This window comes from Ursus americanus, chromosome 33 (genome assembly GCF_024610735.1).
Source record: "Ursus americanus isolate L20-20 chromosome 33, mUrsAme1.1.p, whole genome shotgun sequence".
Classification (NCBI taxonomy): domain Eukaryota; kingdom Metazoa; phylum Chordata; class Mammalia; order Carnivora; family Ursidae; genus Ursus; species Ursus americanus.
Genome location: NC_142159.1, coordinates 28,391,841 through 28,410,102, shown reverse-complemented (window position 1 = coordinate 28,410,102; position 18,262 = coordinate 28,391,841). Strand labels below are relative to the sequence as shown.

At 62.1% G+C, this 18,262-nt stretch overlaps 2 protein-coding genes across 4 annotated transcripts; one reads left to right on the top strand and one right to left on the bottom strand.

Annotated features, from left to right (window-relative positions):
• Window positions 1-429: 429 nt before the first annotated feature.
• Window positions 430-3,221, top strand: SMIM1 (small integral membrane protein 1 (Vel blood group)). Of its 2 annotated transcripts, none has more exons than XM_045803503.2 (4): window positions 430-532; window positions 791-920; window positions 2,564-2,683; window positions 2,970-3,221. In XM_045803503.2, exons 3-4 carry the CDS (start codon window positions 2,574-2,576, stop codon window positions 3,094-3,096), a joined length of 237 nt encoding a protein of 78 aa, XP_045659459.1. In that variant the 5' UTR covers window positions 430-532; window positions 791-920; window positions 2,564-2,573; the 3' UTR covers window positions 3,097-3,221. The 2 variants fall into 2 exon arrangements, with proteins under 2 accessions (XP_045659459.1, XP_045659458.1); XM_045803502.2 differs by having other exon boundaries at window positions 784-920.
• A 2,395-nt stretch (window positions 3,222-5,616) lies between these two features.
• LRRC47 (leucine rich repeat containing 47) lies at window positions 5,617-16,743 on the bottom strand. Of its 2 annotated transcripts, none has more exons than XM_045803501.2 (7): window positions 16,105-16,743; window positions 10,378-10,836; window positions 9,351-9,467; window positions 8,541-8,656; window positions 7,928-8,030; window positions 7,536-7,625; window positions 5,617-7,406 (listed from the first exon to the last, which is right to left on the bottom strand). In XM_045803501.2, exons 1-7 carry the CDS (start codon window positions 16,723-16,725, stop codon window positions 7,158-7,160), a joined length of 1,755 nt encoding a protein of 584 aa, XP_045659457.1. In that variant the 5' UTR covers window positions 16,726-16,743; the 3' UTR covers window positions 5,617-7,157. The 2 variants fall into 2 exon arrangements, with proteins under 2 accessions (XP_045659457.1, XP_087714494.1); XM_087858368.1 differs by having other exon boundaries at window positions 5,617-7,403; window positions 16,105-16,739.
• Between the last annotated feature and the right edge of the window lie 1,519 nt (window positions 16,744-18,262).

Genomic DNA, 18,262 nt, shown 5'->3' with positions numbered 1-18,262 from the left:
GGGGGGAGCGGGCTCGCCTCTGCCTACCCCTCGCCCCTGAGGCACCCTCTCCCTTGTGGCCCTCTCTCCCCGGCGGCCCTCTCTCCGCTGCAGCCCCCTCCCTCCCGCCCCCCCCCCGCCCCGGCACCCCTCGCCCGGGAATCCCCCTCTCCTCTGTCGGCCCCTCTCCCTTGCAGACCCTCGCCGGGGGGGGGGGTTCGCCTCTGCCGACCCCTCGCCCGTTCGGCACCCTCTCCCCTGTGGCCCCCTATCTTCTGCTGCCCCCTCTCCCCGGCAGCCCCCTCATTCTTCTGCAGTCCCTCTCTCTGCGGCACGCACGCCCTCCGGCGGCGCGGTCCGGATCACCTGGGGCCTGGACTCGGCGCCCCGGTGCCGGCTTAGCCCCCCCCGCCCCGCCCCCAGGCCGCCCCGCCCCTCCGAGGCCCCGCCCCTCCCGGCCGGGACACGTCTGCGCGGCGCGGAGGGCAGGAGGCAGAGGCGCGGGTGGGACGCGCGTCGGGGGGCAGCTTCCTCGTGCAGGCGGACGGAGGAGGTGGGCCTGGCCGCGGCCTTCCTGGCCTGCGAGCGGCCTCCCGGGAGTCCCGGGGCTGCGGGGTGGGCGGCGGGGGAGGGCTGAGCCGGCCGAGCGCCCCTGGGCCTCCCCGCGGCCGGGCGGCTCCTGCTGGCCGCTCGGGGACACCCCGGGGCTCCGTTCCCCTACCCGCTCCTCGCACGGCCGCTCCTCTTCACCTTTTCTTTATTTTCTGTGTTTTTTTTGTTTGTTTGTTTGTTTTTTGTTTTGAGGTTGCAGGCATCGGCTGCACCGCGGACCTTGACCTGCGGCCCGGGAGGAGGCGGGCGAGATCCACTGGCTGGGCTCGACCACCTGACCACTTTCCTGGGCGCCGGAGTCCAGGCCCCCACGCCAGGACTCCACCTTTGTAAGTTGTGGGCTCCCAGGAGGTGCTGTGGGGGCGAAGGGGTCTAAGGTATGCGGTCGTACCCCAGAGGGTCTCTAGCTTGGCGAGTGTCTCCAGGCGGCACAGCCCGGCTCCTGCTACAGGGCGTGACCCTGCAGTGGGGGGGTTGGAGAGTGAGGCTGTCAGGGTCTAGGCGCTTCTAGTGGCTTTGTCCAACCAAGAGGACTTGAGAGCCAAAGTCTAGTTTCCATCAGTTAGGAATGCTTTCCGCTGCGCACGTCAGGAACCCAGGCTTGAACAGGTGGGGCTTCACTCTTCTCACCAGCAAGCCCAGGGGTGGGTCATTGGTGTGGATTTGGAGACCGCACACGATGAGGGCAGGTGTTGCCTGGATATCCGGGCTGCAAGGTGCCTGCTGCAGCTCCAGCCGCCGTGCCAGGGCGGGAAGGAAGAAATGGCTGCTTTCTTTGGTGAAAGCAAGAAAGCCCAGCTCCTGCTACACCCCAGCACTTTGCCCTCATCCGGGTGACATGGGAAGGCAGGGCCAGGGTATTAAGCTTGTCTTAGCCCCTGGCTGTCATTTGGGGTGGCACGTTGCTGCCTGGAACAGAGTGGGGATTCTGCCCCCAGGCGGCAGGGGTGGCCGTGAGGGAGACCGCTAGCAGAGTGGGCCCAGAGCCACTTTCCCAGACACACCTGGGAAAGCGCAGCCCACACGCTGCAGATGCTTGGCCTCCCTTGGGCCTGAGAATGGCCGCTGATCTGAGCGGCCCCTACAAAGCAGGTGCTCCCACCTGGGAGGCAGGCCTTGTGGCTCGGAGACAAGCTCCCTTCCTTCCTCCTCCCTGGCCTGGGACTGGGGAAAGGGTGGACACAGAGGCATGTCAGGAGTTGACGAACTGCCAGGTCTCCTGAGTTTCTGGGTTGGCTCTTGCCATTCAGTGGCCTGCTGTGCCTTTAAGCCTCTCTCCAGGATTCTGTGGGAGGGGGTCCCTAGAAGAGAGGCCCCTGCATCTCCAGCCTCTGGACTCCCCGCAGGCCCAGGTGCCCCCAGGCTCCGGCTTCTCCCGCACGCGGGGTGGAGGGGAGGGGCTGCAACTCCAGACAGGCCGGAGGACGCAGGACACAGCTGCCGGCGCTGCTCTGGGCTCCAGGTCTCCCCTGACCGGCCAGACGGCGGTACCAGCTGCAGCCCCATCCCTTCCCCTCCCAGCCTCCGGAGACGCTCTGGGGCCTGTCAGGAATAGGGAGGGAAGGACGGCAGTTATCAGGTCAAGGACCCACGGTATCCTCCAGGGTGCCCCGCCTCCCCCCCCCCCCACACTGTGCTGGGTGGAGACAGCCTCTCACATTCCTGAGGGAAGGGTTTGCAGCCTCCCTGGGTTGGAATTCCTGCTTTCCCTCCTCCCATGTGACCCTGGGCAAGTGGCTTGACCACTTGGTGTCCTGGTCCCCTGGTAAGCCAGGTAAGAAGATTGGGGGAAGGAGACAGCCCACCGTTGTGCCTCCCCACTCCTGCCTGTACCCCCAGGCAGACCCTGGCCTTAAATGCAGCCCCACATGGAGCCCTGGTCACTGCCCTCACCGGAGTCAGGGCCCTGCACACCGGACCTCGGTCTCCCCACCCGAGAGTGCCTCAGCTCACCTTCTGCCCCTCTCTGTAGCCCCCGCAGCATGCAGACCCAGGAGAGCGGAGTCCAGTACAGCAGGTGGGATGACCGCAGCCGGGATGAAGTCCACGTGGTGGCTGGGTCCGGCATAGAGGAGGCCTGGAGCTGGCAGAGGTGAGGGCCCGGAGGCCCACAGGCCAGCAGGGGGAGCCTTCCACCTCCATGTCCCTCCTGGTGGCTTCCACGCTGCAGGCCCCCCACCCCAGCCCCAGCAGTCCCAGCAAACCTGGGCCCTGCACCTCCATGTGCGGCTTCCCTTGCTGGGCTCCCTCCTATCTCCTGAGTCAGCAGAGCGTACAGGCCACCCTTCTTCGGGGTCCACCTGCCCCAGGGCCCACTCCCCTCCAGCCTAGCCCCCCAGTCCACTCAGGGGCTCATGTGCGGGGGCTTCTCTCCCTAGGGTCTCCCGGAAGCTGTGCTCGGGCAAGCTGGGCATCGCCATGAAGGTGCTGGGTGGAGTGGCCCTCTTCTGGGTCGTCTTCATCCTTGGCTATCTCACTGGTTACTACGTGCACAAGTGCAAATAAGGCTACCCAGCACGCGTGCTCGGGGCTGGATGCCCGTGCGTGGGGACGTGGGCTCGGCGGGCGTCCCGTACACCAGAATGTCCTTGTATACACAGAACCCTATATACATGATCGCGTATACAGAAGACTTTTCTCTCTGCACAGACTCGTGCCCCTGCCCCCGACACACACACAGACCCAGGGTGCAGAGGTCACTGGCCGGCACGTGGGCACACAGGGACACAGGTGCATGTGCCTGGCGTGGGTGGCCAGCCCAAGACCACATGGCCCAGAGACGTGGGCCAGTTTGAGCTGAGACTGTAGGACACGCCCCCAGAGCCCCTGCCGAGGGTCCAGGCCTGGCAGCTCCAGGGAGGGGTCCTCCCTGAGCGGACGTTGTGGGGCTGTGTGGCCCTGGGTGGTCCCCTGCCCTCTCTCGGTCCTCTGACTCTTCTTTGCAAGGGTGGCTCTGAAGGGGTCATGTGTGTCCCTCTGCCCACCCTCCCAGGGCCAAGACCCCATCCTGGAAGTCAGTCCTGGGCAGGGTGGGCAGTGGGGCCTCCGCCCTTGTCTGGAACCCACCACCTAGTCCTCCCTGTAGTGGACTGGGCTGGCTCCCTCGAGGGAGCAGATCCAGTGGGAAGATGCCTCCCCGCCTGTGCCCTGTGGGAGCCTTTGTGCCAAGGCAGCCATTAAAAGTCTGTTGAATGAAGGATGGGTGAGGGCCTCTTCCACCAGCCCCCAGGTGCCTGCCAGGTGAGGCCAGCTGGAGGGCACTTCGACAACACTGGGAGGCTTGTGGGAAGGGCCTGTCCTCCCTCCCACTTGGCTCTGGGCCTTGGAATGTGTCTTTGCCTGGCTGGACTCTCTTGTGGGAAGTGAGCCCCTGGGGGCAGGCCCGAGGACTGGCCGCGAGTGGGACCTGTTCCTGCCTCACCCTACTGAACACATACAAGGCCTCTCGGCTCAGGGGTTCAGTGCTGTCCCCCTGCCTTGTTCCCAGGAGGTGCCCTCCGGGGCCCTGTGTTCACCCCCACCTGACTACAAGCGCACATCTCAGGCCCCACAGGCCCTTGCCAGAAACACCTTAGCAGAGTGCTTTTTCCCCAAGGACTGAGGGTGGGAGGTGAGGGATGGTCCCTGTCCTCGTGGGGCCTGAGACTGGAGGTCACATGGCAAACCTGCGTGTCGGAGGCCAAGCTGGCAGGGAAGGGCAGAGACCCCCTAAGACTGGCCTGTTGGGGACAGCTGCACCACCCAGGTGGTCCCTGCTCTGCCCACAAGGAGGGAGTGGCGCCGGGGCGGGGGCAGGCCTGGGCTAGGGTCTCCAAGCAGTGATGGGGGGTCTGCTGTGGGGTGGGGACAAGGGAAGGTGGGTAAGGGGCATCGGCAGAGCCTCATCCAGCCAGCCCTCATCTGGGCCTCGGCACCTGTCTCTAAGGCGGCCCCGCCTCCCAGCCCGTCTGGCCACACTCGAGGAGGGAGGGGTACCAGCCGACCCCCATCTGGCCGGCCTTCCCCTGGTGCCCCTGCTGGAGCCACCACAGGGTGGGCACTGGGTGAGGGGGCACAGCTGGGCTGCGTGGCCTCCATGGGCTCTAGGACGAGGGCAGTCTGCTGCTGAGGTGCAGGGGCTGGGTCTCCCCAAGACTGGGTGCAGCCCTTGCCGAAAGCCGGGCCAGGGAGCTGGACAGAAGAGAGGAGGGCCCCTGGCGGCTGCCTGCCCACCACCGGCCTCTCTCAGGCCATTCTGGCCCCCCCTCACTTCCCAAACGCCTTGCAGGCTTCAGGGTCCCACTGCCTGAGAGCCCCTGGGTCAGGTCAGATGAAGGGGCTGGGGGCAAGGCCAGAGCCCAGCAAGGAGGGGGGACAGAGCGGGGTGGGGGGCAGCAAGCAGGTGTGGTCCACGCGTGAGGGGCACTGTGGGGAACCAGTCCTCAGAGCCTCCCCAGCTCAGCCCAGCAATGCCCAGTGGTCCCCGCGGGTCCTCACAAGTACCTCCTCCCTGGGTTGGGGGGAACCCCGTGGGCAACAGCAGATGACAAAAGCCATCTGGATCTGGCCTTCGTGCTCTGCGCGCTCTGAGGCCCAGCAAGCCTCGGGACGGAGAGCGGGGTGCACCAGCCCACTCCCTGGTGGATGTGCACGTCCCCTTCCGTGGGCTCTGCCAGCAGCCTGGCCTCTGCGCGAGAGGTTGCAGCCAGGCCCTGGGGACACAGGCCACCTCCTTGTGAGCTGTCTCTGCCAGATGTGGCCCCCCCAGACCCTGGCCAGGAAGGGGGACAGCACCCCGCTGAGTTGTCAGGCAGTCTCCCCTCCACGTAAGACTCAGGAATGAGAGCTGCTGGGGGCAGGTGCCCCTGGGAGGGGGGTCCACCCCCCACTCCAGGCCCAGAGGGGCAGAGCCTGTGTGATAGTTAAGTGCCTCCTGCTTTTTGCTAGCAAGATCTGGGCTGGGACAGGGGGCATTCAGGTCCTGTTTCCCCACAGACACTACCCCAAAATACTGGCAAGAAAGGATTCACTGGGGAGGAGCCGAAATGTTCTTATTAAATGACATTTATTGTAAGAGGGCCGGACCGGCAAGAGGAAGGATGTCCAGCTTCCGGTGGTGACCTCACATGGGGTTGAGCTGCGTCAGAAGGGCAACAGGCCGGCAGCTGTCCACGTCAGTGAGGTCCCAGCTGACAGGATGTGCCCCCCACCCCCCCAGCTGCAGACCCACACCAGCCACGGCACCCGCAGCGGTCGCTGCCCGAAGTGCCCAGGGCTAACAGAACAAGGAAAAGCCACCCTCCACCACACCTCCTTCAGCCCAGCTGCGTCCAGGGACCGAAGAAGGGAAGGCCGAGAGGCATCTAGAGCCGGGTCGGGGTCTCAAGGCAGTCGAGCTGGGTCCTACGGCGCGGGCAGGCCGAGCTCTGGGAGAACCACGTGGCTTCGTGAGCTGGTTCCGATGGCTAAACGCATGGGCTCAGTGGGCCTCTTGCAAATGCTCCCCAAGTCAGAACACACACACTGTGTCTTGCAGGCCACAGAACATGACACAGATGAGGTCACTAAAGACCAAAAGCCAGTGAGTCAGTGTCTCATAACCCAGCCAGATCACGAAGCAGGGAGGTCAGTCAAAACCACCTACCCACCTCGTGGCTGGCCCGTGTCTGCGGCTCTGGGGGGGGGGTGTGTGCACGTGTACTTGTGCACAGAAACACACACACACTCACACAGCCGGTCTAGGGCCCGAGACATTCAAACCTGGACATAACCGGAAACACAAAATGCTGAAGAACTGTTCGCCTGGCCCCGCTCTGTGGCTGTTGCTGACTTCAGACTTGGCCTCCCGCGGCCACCCCACCCCCCGCCGCGGTCTGTCCTCTAGCTCGTTGACGGCAGAAGGGTCCTGCCCGTCCGTGGAAGCCGATTCTGTGACAGGGAGCCGCGTGCAAACCCTGAGCTGCGCGTTCTGACATCTGCTCCTCCCTCCGCGGCCGCACGAGGGGACTCAGCGGCTCTACCCTAACACATGCAACCACAATATTAAGAATAAAATGCTTTCGCCAATTCTGAGATCACCTTAAAAATATTTTTTTCATAAAAAGAGGACAATCTGGGGCAAGCTAGGAACAGGATGTCACTCCCAAGTCGAGGCCGCGCCGCTGGTTGGGAGCAGCTCGCAAAGCTGCTGAATCGTACAAAAATAATGGTGCGGCTCCCGGAAACGCCGTCGCTTGGCTTCCCAGTTTAGAGTTGAATATCCAAACCCATCAGAGTCTGTTTTCCCCTGAACAAAGGTGTTTGCTGTGTTCACATGATTTCAGAACATTCTGAACAGTGAATTCCAGGATTTGAGTAATTTCGTAAAAAGCGTTAATAAAACAGTTCAGCGCTGGAAAGGCAAAACGATTCAAGCCCCTGACAATGGGGCGTCTCCGCAACAGGACAGAACCGTCTGGACAACCGAACAGAACGCATGGATCTCAAAAACCACCGGGGTGAGAACGTAACGAATAACTTAACGTCAGTACAACAGGCACAACTGAGGACCTGCGTGGCGGAGCTGGCGGGCATGCCGCGGCCGGGGCTCAGCGGATCACGGTCACGTGGGGAGCAGGGAGGCCCAGGTCCGTCTTGGAGGGGTACACCACCTTCAAGTGCCCGTCCTCGTCCAGCACCCGGACCTGCTCCACCACCAGCGGGGTGTTCCCGGCCTTCTCGGCACTTGGGCTCGCGTTGGGACCCGGAGGCTGTCCAGAGACCACGTCAGCTTCAGGATCTGAAAGGGATCCGTCCTCTTTATTTTCTAGCGTGTACTTGTTGATTTCTGCCATCTTCTGCAAAGGAAAAATACCATTTTAGGGGTGACTGGGGCAGCCCTGTGCGTGAGGGGCAGCAGGAAGATGGGGGGCGCGCCATCCGTCCTTCATGGCCAGAGTGCCGACTGGGCAACAGGACGGACTCACCAGCACGAGGGCGTCCATGATCTCTTTACAGGTCTGCAGACTCGTAGCACTTGTTACTTCCAAAAACAGATCAGAAGTTGTTTTCTTAATCTTAAAAAGAAATCAGAGGGGTGTCAGAGAAGAATAAAGTTACCAGAGACATCAGCAGGCGCTCTGAGGAAAAACCCAGAAACAATGGTGCCACGAAAACCAGGACTGTCCCGTTCCCAGGCAGAGGCAGGGACGCACACATGGTGACGCTTGGTGCCGCCCCGCATGTGACAGGGACACAGGCTCTGGAGACGGGGCCTCTGTGAGCGGCGTGGGCTCGGGGCCTGCACGGTCTGGCGTGCAGACAGGATGTCACGGTGGAGCGGCCCCAGACACACGGACACACACAGGCCCTGCCCTACCTTCGTCTTCTCGCTGTTGGTTATCGGTGGGAAAGAGATCACGTCACCATCCGCATCCACGAGGCAGGGGTAACTCTCCTTCCCGTCCAGTAAGTGCAGATATCTGTGGGGGAGAAACACAGGGGAGGCCATGGGGACGCACGCCTACGGGTCATGCCGGACAAACGTAAGCTCTTGAGCAAGTCAGTGTAAGGTCAGGGCGTCTCGGAGCTTGGGAGGAAGACGTGCGAGAGCCCGTGCTCACGCAGGCCTAGTGCAGCGGGCCGCCCATACCCCAACTCGAGCCGCTGGTGGTGTGGACAAAATGCCATGGGCGTGATGGCTGTGACCACATTGCCCTCCTCTGCCCCCGTGCAGGAGGACCCGTCACTCCAGAAGGGCCTGCGTGCCCAAGGAAGCCTGTTCTCCCCAAAGCAGCGTCCGAGCCCCGGCTCCACTGAGAAGAGGCGGCTCCTTGTACCTCACGCAAGAATCCCTAACAGCACAGGGATGAAGTGTGGGAGATTTAACACCCGTGAGGAAAAGTCTCAAGTTACGGCAGCACGTGAGTGAAGTGGAGGCTGAGGTGCGCCCGGCAGGGTGGGTGCGGCGCCCGCAGGGGAGGCCTGCCCACCTGTGCAGGCCCGACACGTTCTGCCTCTTCTTCTGCTTCCTGTGCTCCTCGGCCTCCAGCTGTAATTGCCGCACCAGGTCCTTGGCCTTGACTTCTTTGCGCCCCAAGGGGACGATCTGTGGGGTGAACACCTGGTGGTGAGCTCGGATGGAAACAAGCTCCCCTTAGAGCCAAGGCCACCACACGACACCGGGCCTCCGCTCATGTGGCCATCGGCACAGCGTCTCCTCTCGGCTCTGCCCTCCATTCTCCCTGGGATGGTGGCGTGAGCACGAGGGGGCCACAGAGGCCCTTCAGGGACCTGACAGCCACACACACCCGTCCTCTCGAAGCCAAGCTTAACCTTCAACCTGCCCCATGCAATGGCATCTCCCAGGCCTGTGGCCCCTAGAGGGCCGAAGGGGGAGGGGCAGGGCCCGCGGCCCGTCAAGCCAGGCGTGCAGCTGGGCACCAGGACCGCAAGGCAGCCGCTGGGGACCCCGGTGCACCACAGGGAGTAACAGACCGTGGTGGGACTTCGATGAACCAAGTTCATGCGAGTCAACTCCAAAGGACGGGTTTTGCAATCGGGACATAAACCACAGTGTTTGGTGAAAGCTGAGCAAATGAGGGAAACCACTTGGAAGTCACTCCCTACTCTGATGAGTTTACTTTCACAACCGTCCACACGGCCCGGGCACAACTTGCTGTACTCGCCGGGCAGCGTCAGATGCTGTCCCAGAGCGCAGGTGCGCCCTCACTAGTGCGTGCGGGTCACTGAAAACCGCAAAAGGAACAGGAGCAAACGGGGAGAGGGGCATGTGACGTCACCTTGAGGTCCTGCGGCGGGCGGGTGGTGTAGAGCAGGGGCCCGCGCACGGCCCGGAGGTCATGGGTTGCGATGGTGGCTGCCGTTCTCTTCTCACAGATGTCCTCATGGAGCTTCGTCTGTAACCAAGACCCACGGAGCTCAGCACCCAAGCGCCCTGGCCGCCCCGCGCCATGCCCCTCTGCCTGCTCCCGCGGCCTCCCTGCCCCAAATGCATCCTGTGGAACGGTCACTGGAAAACGCTCTTATTTGTTCAGGGGTAGAATTTCTTCTTTTTTTTTTTTTTAAAAGATTTTATTTATTTATTTGACAGAGAGACAGCCAGCGAGAGCAGGAACACAAGCAAGGGGAGTGGGAGAGGAAGAAGCAGGCTTCCAGCGGAGCAGGGAGCCCGATGTGGGGCTCGATCCCAGAATCCTGGGATCACGCCCTGAGCCAAAGGCAGATGCTTAACGACTGAGCCACCCAGGTGCCCCAGAATTTCTTCTTTCTGTAACAGAGGATCTGAGACTTCAAAGAACCCTTCCTGAACTAAAATTTATGACTGAATAAACAAAAATAGGACTTAAAAAGAAAAATATCCCCAGCACGTTTTTCTTCAAAAACACTCATGTTTGCGTTCTAAACTCCTGGCTGGGAGCACACAAGACACAGACTTCGGGAAAGCTGCGTCGTCCCCACAGGGCCATGGTGGGGGGTCTGCAAACATCAAAGATGTGGCTTCTACTTTAAAAGCTGGGCAGACTGCACAGAAAAACAAATCAGGACGTTCCTCTACCGTGACAACAGCTGGCAAGAGCTGACGATTTTCATACTATTACAGAAATCAGAAAATGCCCCAAGCCATCAGAAACTCGGGGAAACGTCGATCTCCCACTGTAACAAAGCTGACTTCAGAAACGAGCAGGACTGCAACGGTCTCTGTGGACGAGCAGACGGCGCCCACCCCCACAGGCAGCCCCGGTACCGAGGCCCAGGTCTGACCTGCTCTGTGCACACACACCGCGACACCAGGCCGCATGCACCCACCTGGGAGGTGAGGAACCGTCGGAGCGCGTTCCCAGGCTGCAGGTCCATGCCTCTCACGACGGCCCCCACGATGAACGGCCGGACGTCCTTGACCGTGGGGCTGACCTGCACGGTCAGCGGGGCGGGGTTCTCGGACACGTGCAGGACCCGGAGCAGCAGCCTGCGGGTGGTGTCCTCCTCGTCCTCCTCCCCCTCGCCACTCTCCCTCCTCCGCCTGTCGCGCCGCCTCCTGCGGGCCTCGTCCTTGTCCTGGCCATCCGCCCTGCCCTTGCCCCGCCCACCACCGCGGCCTCCGCTGCGCAGGTACTCCAGGATGGACTTGGTCTGGCAGCCGTGGACCATCTTCTCCAGCCGCCGGTCCGTCAACTTGTTCCCCCGGAAGTTGACCTCCTTGAGCTTGGGGCAGTCAGCCAGCTCCGCCGGGACCTCACTGAGCTGGTTGTTGGAGAGGTCCAGTGTCTGGGAGGAAGACGGAGGGCCTGCGGTCACACACCGCCTCCCGAGCACTGCCCCACCCCACATGGCCTATCCCCAGCTCTGCGCCCAGACTGACACCTGCTACCACGACCACGCAGCCGACGGTGATGGCTGCCAGCAACCCCCACCCCACCGCGGGGAACGCTCGTCTTCCTCTTCCTGCTCCCCTGCAAGGCTCCTCGTGGCGACAACTATCCCGATGGACGAAGGTGACAGAGAAAGGGGAACGTGTGGTCATGAACAGGTAAGTACTTGAGATGAGAGGTTCCCCACAAAATGGTGCTCACACTTTTTAAATTAAAGGGGTTACAAAGAGCACAGCATGAGTAACAAGCACTACTCTTCATATGGCAATACGAAGGCCCCAGCAACAAATTGGAGCAGAGACCTCAGCTCTACCCGCGTGCAAGGATGCTGGCCTGGGCTCTCGGCCTCCCATCCTGACCCAGGAAGGGTTTAGTGCCACAGCTGTCAGCGCCACAAGGCGGCTCGTGAAGCCCTTTGGCCCATGCAGAAGAACCTTCCATCACTGTTAATGACTGGGCTTGGACAAAAACGCATGGCTGGCATCAGTATCCCCGAAATGAGGGAAACCATCAAAACAGCCACCTTGCGGGGTCATCCCGCCCACAGCAGGGACACTAACGGAGCCGTCTTCTAGTAGGTGGGTCTGCGGCAGGTCCTCTGCTTCCCCTTCTGCTGCTGTGGTGGGGACTGGCCCCCCCGGGAAGAGGCCAGCCGCCGCCCCATCTTTTCCCAGCGTGACCGTGCCAGTGGCGGTCCTGGCCCAGGCAGCACTGGGACTGTACATGGACTGCCTCTATCACGTTCTCCTCCCGGGCCACTGGGAAGCTCAGGACTGCCCTGCTCGGCACGGCTGAGACCAGACGGGGCAGCCTTGGGAGAAACCTGTTATCTGGTCAGTTGGCATGAGCACAGGGGACCAGTGTTTGGAAAGTGAGGTGGCAAGGGGTAGTGGCTTGGGGAGAGCTCTGGAGCAGAGGGGGCCTATCTGGATGGTGCCTAGAGTCAAAGCAATGCTGGCGGGCAGCCCCCCCGCCCCAGCAAGTGCTCACACTTGGTGGCTAGGCTGGCACCAGTCCCAGCCCTGACTGGGATGTAACAGGCCCCAACAAAGCTGGTGACGGACTTTATCACGAGCTGAAAAGGGAGCAGGGGCTCTGAGGATCCAGAAGACGCTGTCTGCTTTGGCTGGTAGCAAGGACAAGCCAGCCCCCAGTTATGAATGAGGCTATCCTGCGGCTGCTGAGAAGCCGGGAGAGCCAGTGCACAGAAGGGCTGTCACAGCTGAGCGAATGCCGGGCGGGTGTCACTGAGAAGCCTCTAAAGGCTGTACCAGAGCTCAGAGAGAGAGAGCGACTAGAACAGCCTTCCACTCCGCACTCAGGACCGGGAGGGAGGGAGGGAGGATGGACGGACGTAAGCCAGACCTGGCCATCAGTCACCCTTGGGGGGCCAAGTGGCCCCGAGGGGCTGTGGGCAATGCTATTTCCTACAGCTGTGGCCACTTTGTGCCTCACTGGGCCTTTCTCCTCGCTGCAGCAGGACCGGGAAGGGTGGGGTAGGTGGACTCTATCGGGCCCTTCCAGGTCCCCACCACCCGGAGGCTTGTGAGCAGCAACGAGGGGCTGGTGTTCTGAGGTCAGGTTTGGGGTAGCCTGTACTAGCTCCACCCGCACACACAGCTCTGGGGTCCGCCACACTGTCTGAAGGGCTCTGGCCAGCCTGAGGACTCCGTCAGGGGCACCCTCACTGCTGCATGAAACGGGCCAGCCAGGTGGACGCCATGTGCTGGCAGCAGAGAAGAGTCGGCAAGGAGGGGAGACTGGGGGGCTGCACCTCACTGGCTGCCGCCCCCACTACAGGGGCCAACGGCACGAGAGTCCTGGGTGGGGGGCTTCTTTCAGGTGCAAGGATGAGCAAATCGTGGATATCTCAGAGTAGTAGGCAGGGGAGGCGGTCAGGGCCCAGAGAGCAGCTCAGGCCCTGTGCGGGACCCTGTGGGAATGTGGACAGGGAGGGGGGTCGGCAGATCAGGGTTCTGGAGGTTGGGGGCCCTGCAGAAACGTGGACACCAGCAGGTAAGAGCAGCAGACTCAGGAGGGTTTCACGCCTAGAAAAGGAACACTAAGGGAACAAGGGAGCCCCAGGAGGTGCCCGGAGACGACAGGCAACAGTGCAGGAGGGCAGGAGGCCAAGTTTGGACGGTGCGTGCCCCCGAAGGGTACGAAACGCAGAGTGGAATGAACTGCACGTGGACTGGTGCCCCGAGACCTGCCTGTTGCCTGGAGCCAACACGCCGAGACACCGTCTGCTCCCTTCCTGCAGGTCACACAGACGGCTGACCTGGCCTGGGCTGCTGAGCGCCTCTGCGAACATCACTGCTGCAGGGCCATGCTGCCGGGGAAGGGCTCCTAAATCCCTGGCTGTGCCAACCCGACACTCATACGCCACTTCTGGAGGGACGCTAGGGACTGTCTTCATTCCTGCGGGCATGCCAGCCCGAGGGTACCTGGACCCCGCCCAGGCACCGAGCCGGCTGTCACCTCTGCAGCCACTGGGGAAGACATGAAGACGGAGGAACGGCTTCTATACTGCGGTGTGTCTGCGCGCCGGGCAGAGTTTCACATTCCGAGTTTAACCTCTCCGTGGGGACTCCCACGTGAGTGACCTGGGTGGCCCCAATGGGGGCGGGCACCTGCAAGGGCAAGGGGTGGGGAAACCCTGGGGACATGTGTCCCGCCTGTCCCCGTCAGCCCTGGCTGGGTAGAGCCCAGGCTGGGGTCAGTCACCTGTGACGCAGGCAGGAGTGACGTGAGGGGCCGCCAGGCTTGGTGCACCACTGCCTTGGCAGCTGGGCCCCACAGGTGACAGAACCCCAGTGCAAGGACAGATGCCCCCAGGGAGAAACCCCTCCAGATGCTCCGAGGCCCCCTGTGGGGAGCCAAGCTGAATGGCCAGACACCAGGATAGCGATGGAACCGGGCTCAATACAGGCCGTTAACCAGCCGGTGAGGACTCAGCCATCTCTTGGGCTCCCTTGTCACTGGTGGCCAGAGTGGGGAAGAGGGCCAGGCCTTCAGGGCAGTCGGGTCTGAGTCTGGGGCCACCGCCTGGGACAGCTCCCTGGGGGAGGGCGCACCGAGGCACTTGTCTCCCCCCTCAGGAAGTGAGGGAGGCGACAAGCAGAGGCCTGTCTGTGGCTTCTCCGGTGGCTCCTAGGGAACCGGTGCCTCCAGGAATTTACATCCTGGGTGAAGTCTCCCCAGGAACGTAACGGGCCTTCACTCGTTTCATCTGCCAGGTGCAGTGGGAGTGCCAGGCTACCAGCTCCGAGCCTCCTCCTCAAGGAGTCCTCTCGAAGTGGTGCTCCCAGGAGCCCTGAGCTGCCACGTAAGAAGTGGACTAGCCTGCGGGGCAGAGAGCGGCGCCAAGACATCCTGGAGACAGAGCAGCCATCACAGCGTTCCAGCTGGGCCCAGCCCTGAGCTCACGGCCAGCTGAGCGCAGGCACTCATGACCGTGAGCCAGCGAGCACAGCGGTGCTCAGCTGCGCCAGCCCCGGCAGAGACCGTCACACATAGAGCAACTGTTGGCTGTTCTGGCGCAAGGATTTGGCCTGGTCTTGCAGTGGCGGACGGCCCGCGCAGTACCGCCACCTCCCTGTTCACGGCCCTGTGGCGTCCCCACAAGCCTCTCACAGGCAAAGACAGTGCAGGAACCAGCGGCATGGCCACGAGATGCTGGGAGCGCCCACACTTCTGCCTCCGAGCTCAGTCTCCTGCACCCCAGCTGCATTCCCGCAGCACCAGCAGGGACATCTGGACGCACAACCCCGGCATGCGTGCAGCAACTGCTCACCGAGACATCATCTTAGAAAGGCCCCCGGAGGACATCTAAGTCCAAAAGGGATTCCAACCAGCTCTGGCAAAACACCCTCCGCGACACGCACAGCCCTCTTCAGCTGGAAGAGATCGACAGAAGCCTAGCAATGGCGGGGGGAGGGGTTGGCAGAGGACACATGCCCTGAACGATGGTGTCCAGACAAAACGGAAGCCACGGATGTCACTGGTGGGTGCCGCACACGAGTACAGACATTCAGAGCAGACCTGACCACCGGGAAGCCATTCTGGATCTGAAGGAAGGAGAACTGACTGCACTCACATGGCCTGTACTCAGCTGCGCATCCGGTATGCTGACCTTCCGGAAAACCGAAATCTGACAGATGGGAAGATGGAGTGAACCGTGTTGTACGTGGTCTGTCACACCGCAGCCACAAAGCGAAGCCTCCAGCCCTGGATGACCACAGTGACCCGGGAGTCACCCCCACAGCCTCGCTCTGCAAAGGCCAGCAAGCACGTGGCACTCTCTCAACTACAAACACACACACGTCCATACACCCAAGCGGACACGGACTTAGATATGTACACAGACATATACACACATTTGTAAGATCAGTTGACAGTATCTTAAGAGTAACTCCTGCTGAAATAGACCAGCTGTTAAAGCGTAGACATATGTTATTGCTTAAGAAAATCTGCATTAAAGGATGAAAGTAGGAGGAAGAAGAAATACAAGTCTGCCTTTTTAAGGATGAAATGGGAAGACACAGGGGAAACAGGGCTGCACAGGAGCTTCTGGACTGGATATAGGTGTGGCCGGGCAACTTCCATCCTCCCCACTACACCCCGCAGGCCTAATGGACACCTGTCCGCCTAGTATTTTGCTGGGGCCTGGGGAGGGGTCAGTAAGCAGCTCCTGGACAAGGGAGTCTAGAGGAAAACCCAAAGTATTTGTTGCTGACTCTGAACAACCCCTTCCGGCCTCTGTAAAACAGGAGTAACAATCTCTTCCCTTGGAAGGCAGTCGTCAGGGCTGAAGGAAATACCTTACATGAAATCACAGGGAGCTGCACTATGGGAATTCCCGTTACTTCACATCTCCGAGCCTTGCCCGGGGCCGCCTCCCCACCCACCACGGTCACGGAATCACAAATGTTTGGAGCTAGAGACACTTAGACATGGGGCCGTACTGCTGACCTTCTCCCGACCTGGGACGGGAGCCGAGATTGCCAACAACTCCCCAACAGCGGGTCGCAGAGGGCGGCGCCAGTGGAGCCAGGCCCGCGAGGCTGGAGGCCCCGGCATGGGAGTGCGGCCCGGCTCCGGGAGCAGGTCCATCGCCGCCGCGCCTCCAGGGCTCCGCCCCGCCCCGCCGCTCCCCGCTGACCTTGAGCGACGCCAGGTGCGCGATGTCCGGGCTGAGCTCCCGGAGGCAGTTGTCCGCGGCCGCCAGTTCGCTGAGCAGCGGCAGCGCGCCGGGGCGGAAGAGCTCGGCGGGGAAGGCGTCCAGGCGGTTGCCCGTGAGGTTGAGGGTCTGCAGGCGCGGGGCGCAGCGCGCCAGGTCGGCGGGCAGCTCGCGCAGACGGTTGCCGCTGAGGTTGAGGCTCTGCAGCTGCGGGAGGCCCGGCGGCTCGGCGGGGCCCAGGCCCTGGCCCGGCGGCAGCGCCTCCAGCACGTTGCCCGAGAGGTCGAGCACGCGCAGCGCGGGCAGCGGGCCGAGCTCAGGGCTCAGGCCGGGCCCCAGCGCGTTGCGCCGCAGCACGAGGCTGTGCAGCTGCGGGAGGCCCTGCGCCAGGCCCGGGCCCGGCTCGCGCAGGCTCCCGCAGCCGCTCACCTCCAGGTAGTGCAGCAGCGGCAGCGTGAAGAGCCGCGGCGGCAGCCGCCCGCCCGCCGCGCGCACCCGCTGCTCCAGCCCGGGCCCCGTCAGCAGCAGCTCGCGCCGCCGCTCGCGCTCGGCCAGCTCCAGCTCGGGCCAGGCCTCGGGCGCGGGAGCCGCCGCCGCCGCCATCGCGCCGCCACTTCCGCCGCCGCTCCCGGGGCGCTTCCGGGGCACGGCGCGCCACTTCCGGCCCGGGCCGGAAGGGGAGGCCCCGCGACACAGCACGAGCCCCGGGCGCCTCTGGGAGAAGAGCGGCCGGGAGGTGTCTCGTTGACGGGAAAGGACTCTGCGGGCCTTTGCGGCTGCTCGGGGGCCCGGGACCCGCCGCCCGACCGGGTCACGGCAGCGGAGCGGCGCGTCCCCCGGGTCCGACCCCGAGCAGTGATGGCCCCCCCAACCCTGTCCAACCCTAAGCAGTGGAGCCCCTGACCCCACCCGCGTCTGACCCTGAGCAGTCCAAGGGCGCCTGGCTGGCTTGGACCATCCGTTAAGCCTCTGACTCTTCATTTCGGCCCAGGTCATGATGTCAAGGTCATGAGGTCGAGCCCTGCGTCCTTCACGCTGGGCTTGGAGTCTACTTGAGATTCTCGCTCCCTCCCTCTCTTTAAACAAAATTAAGAGAAAATAGTCCTCCCTTCAGCACATATGTCGTCACGCACGGAAATCAAGCTCTCAGACAAGGATCTGAGCGCCGTGCGGGACCGCGTCTGCGAGAGCAGCGCCAGCTGGATTCCGCACTGAGCATTTGTTCTTATCAGAAAAGCAAGGACAGATGCCTCCAGGCGTGGGACAGGAGTACAAAGGGGCAAATATCTTGAAGCCCTCGAGCTGCCTGCACTCTCCCAGACGCGCAGGCATGCAGAGCGGCAGTCACGGGGTAAGGGAGGAGCGGCATGTGCGCGCTGGCCATCGCCAGGTGCAGGAAGGGGCACTGGGAGTTACATACTTTCCTGGCTCCTGACCTATGCCCTGTTCCTGGGGATAGTGGGATCCTGTTCCTTCCGGGCCATTGCGTTCAATACCCTGAGACCAGGAACGCTGCTGACTTTTCTGCTGCTTCCACACTCACTCCTTAGGGCTGACAATATACTTTCTAAGAATAACTCCACAGCCCCCCTTTTTGTTTAGTGGGATATGTAGGTGGGCTATTGAAGGGGGTGACGAGGATCTGCGTGGTTGCTACAAGTGTGTTTTGGGTCCTCCAGGCGGAACAGCAGGAGAGGCTTGCCTTGATGACTGTAAAGAGAAAGGAGATCAGTATAAGCAGTACAGCCATGTGAAACCAAGAGCGGGGTTTGAGTTCAGAAAACCAGTTTTTTGGATAGAGCTAGGTAGAAATGAAATTGAGAGTATTAAGGGTAGCTTGTTGACTTTCTTGTTGGAGTTCCTGTATTTGTGCTTGTAACCTAAGTTTTAGGTTTTCAATGGAGAGGGATGCCTGGGTGGCTCAGTCAGTTAAGTGTCTGCCTTTGGCTCAGGGCATGATCCCAGGGTCCTGGGATGGAGTCCGGCATCAGGCTCCCTGCTCAGCCGGGAGTCTGCTTCTCCTTCTGCACCCCCCCCCCCCCGCTTGTGCATGCGCACTCTCTCTCTCTCTCGCTGACAAATAGAATCTTTAAAAAAGAAAAAAAAAAAAAAGATTTTCAATGGACAGATTCAAGGAGGA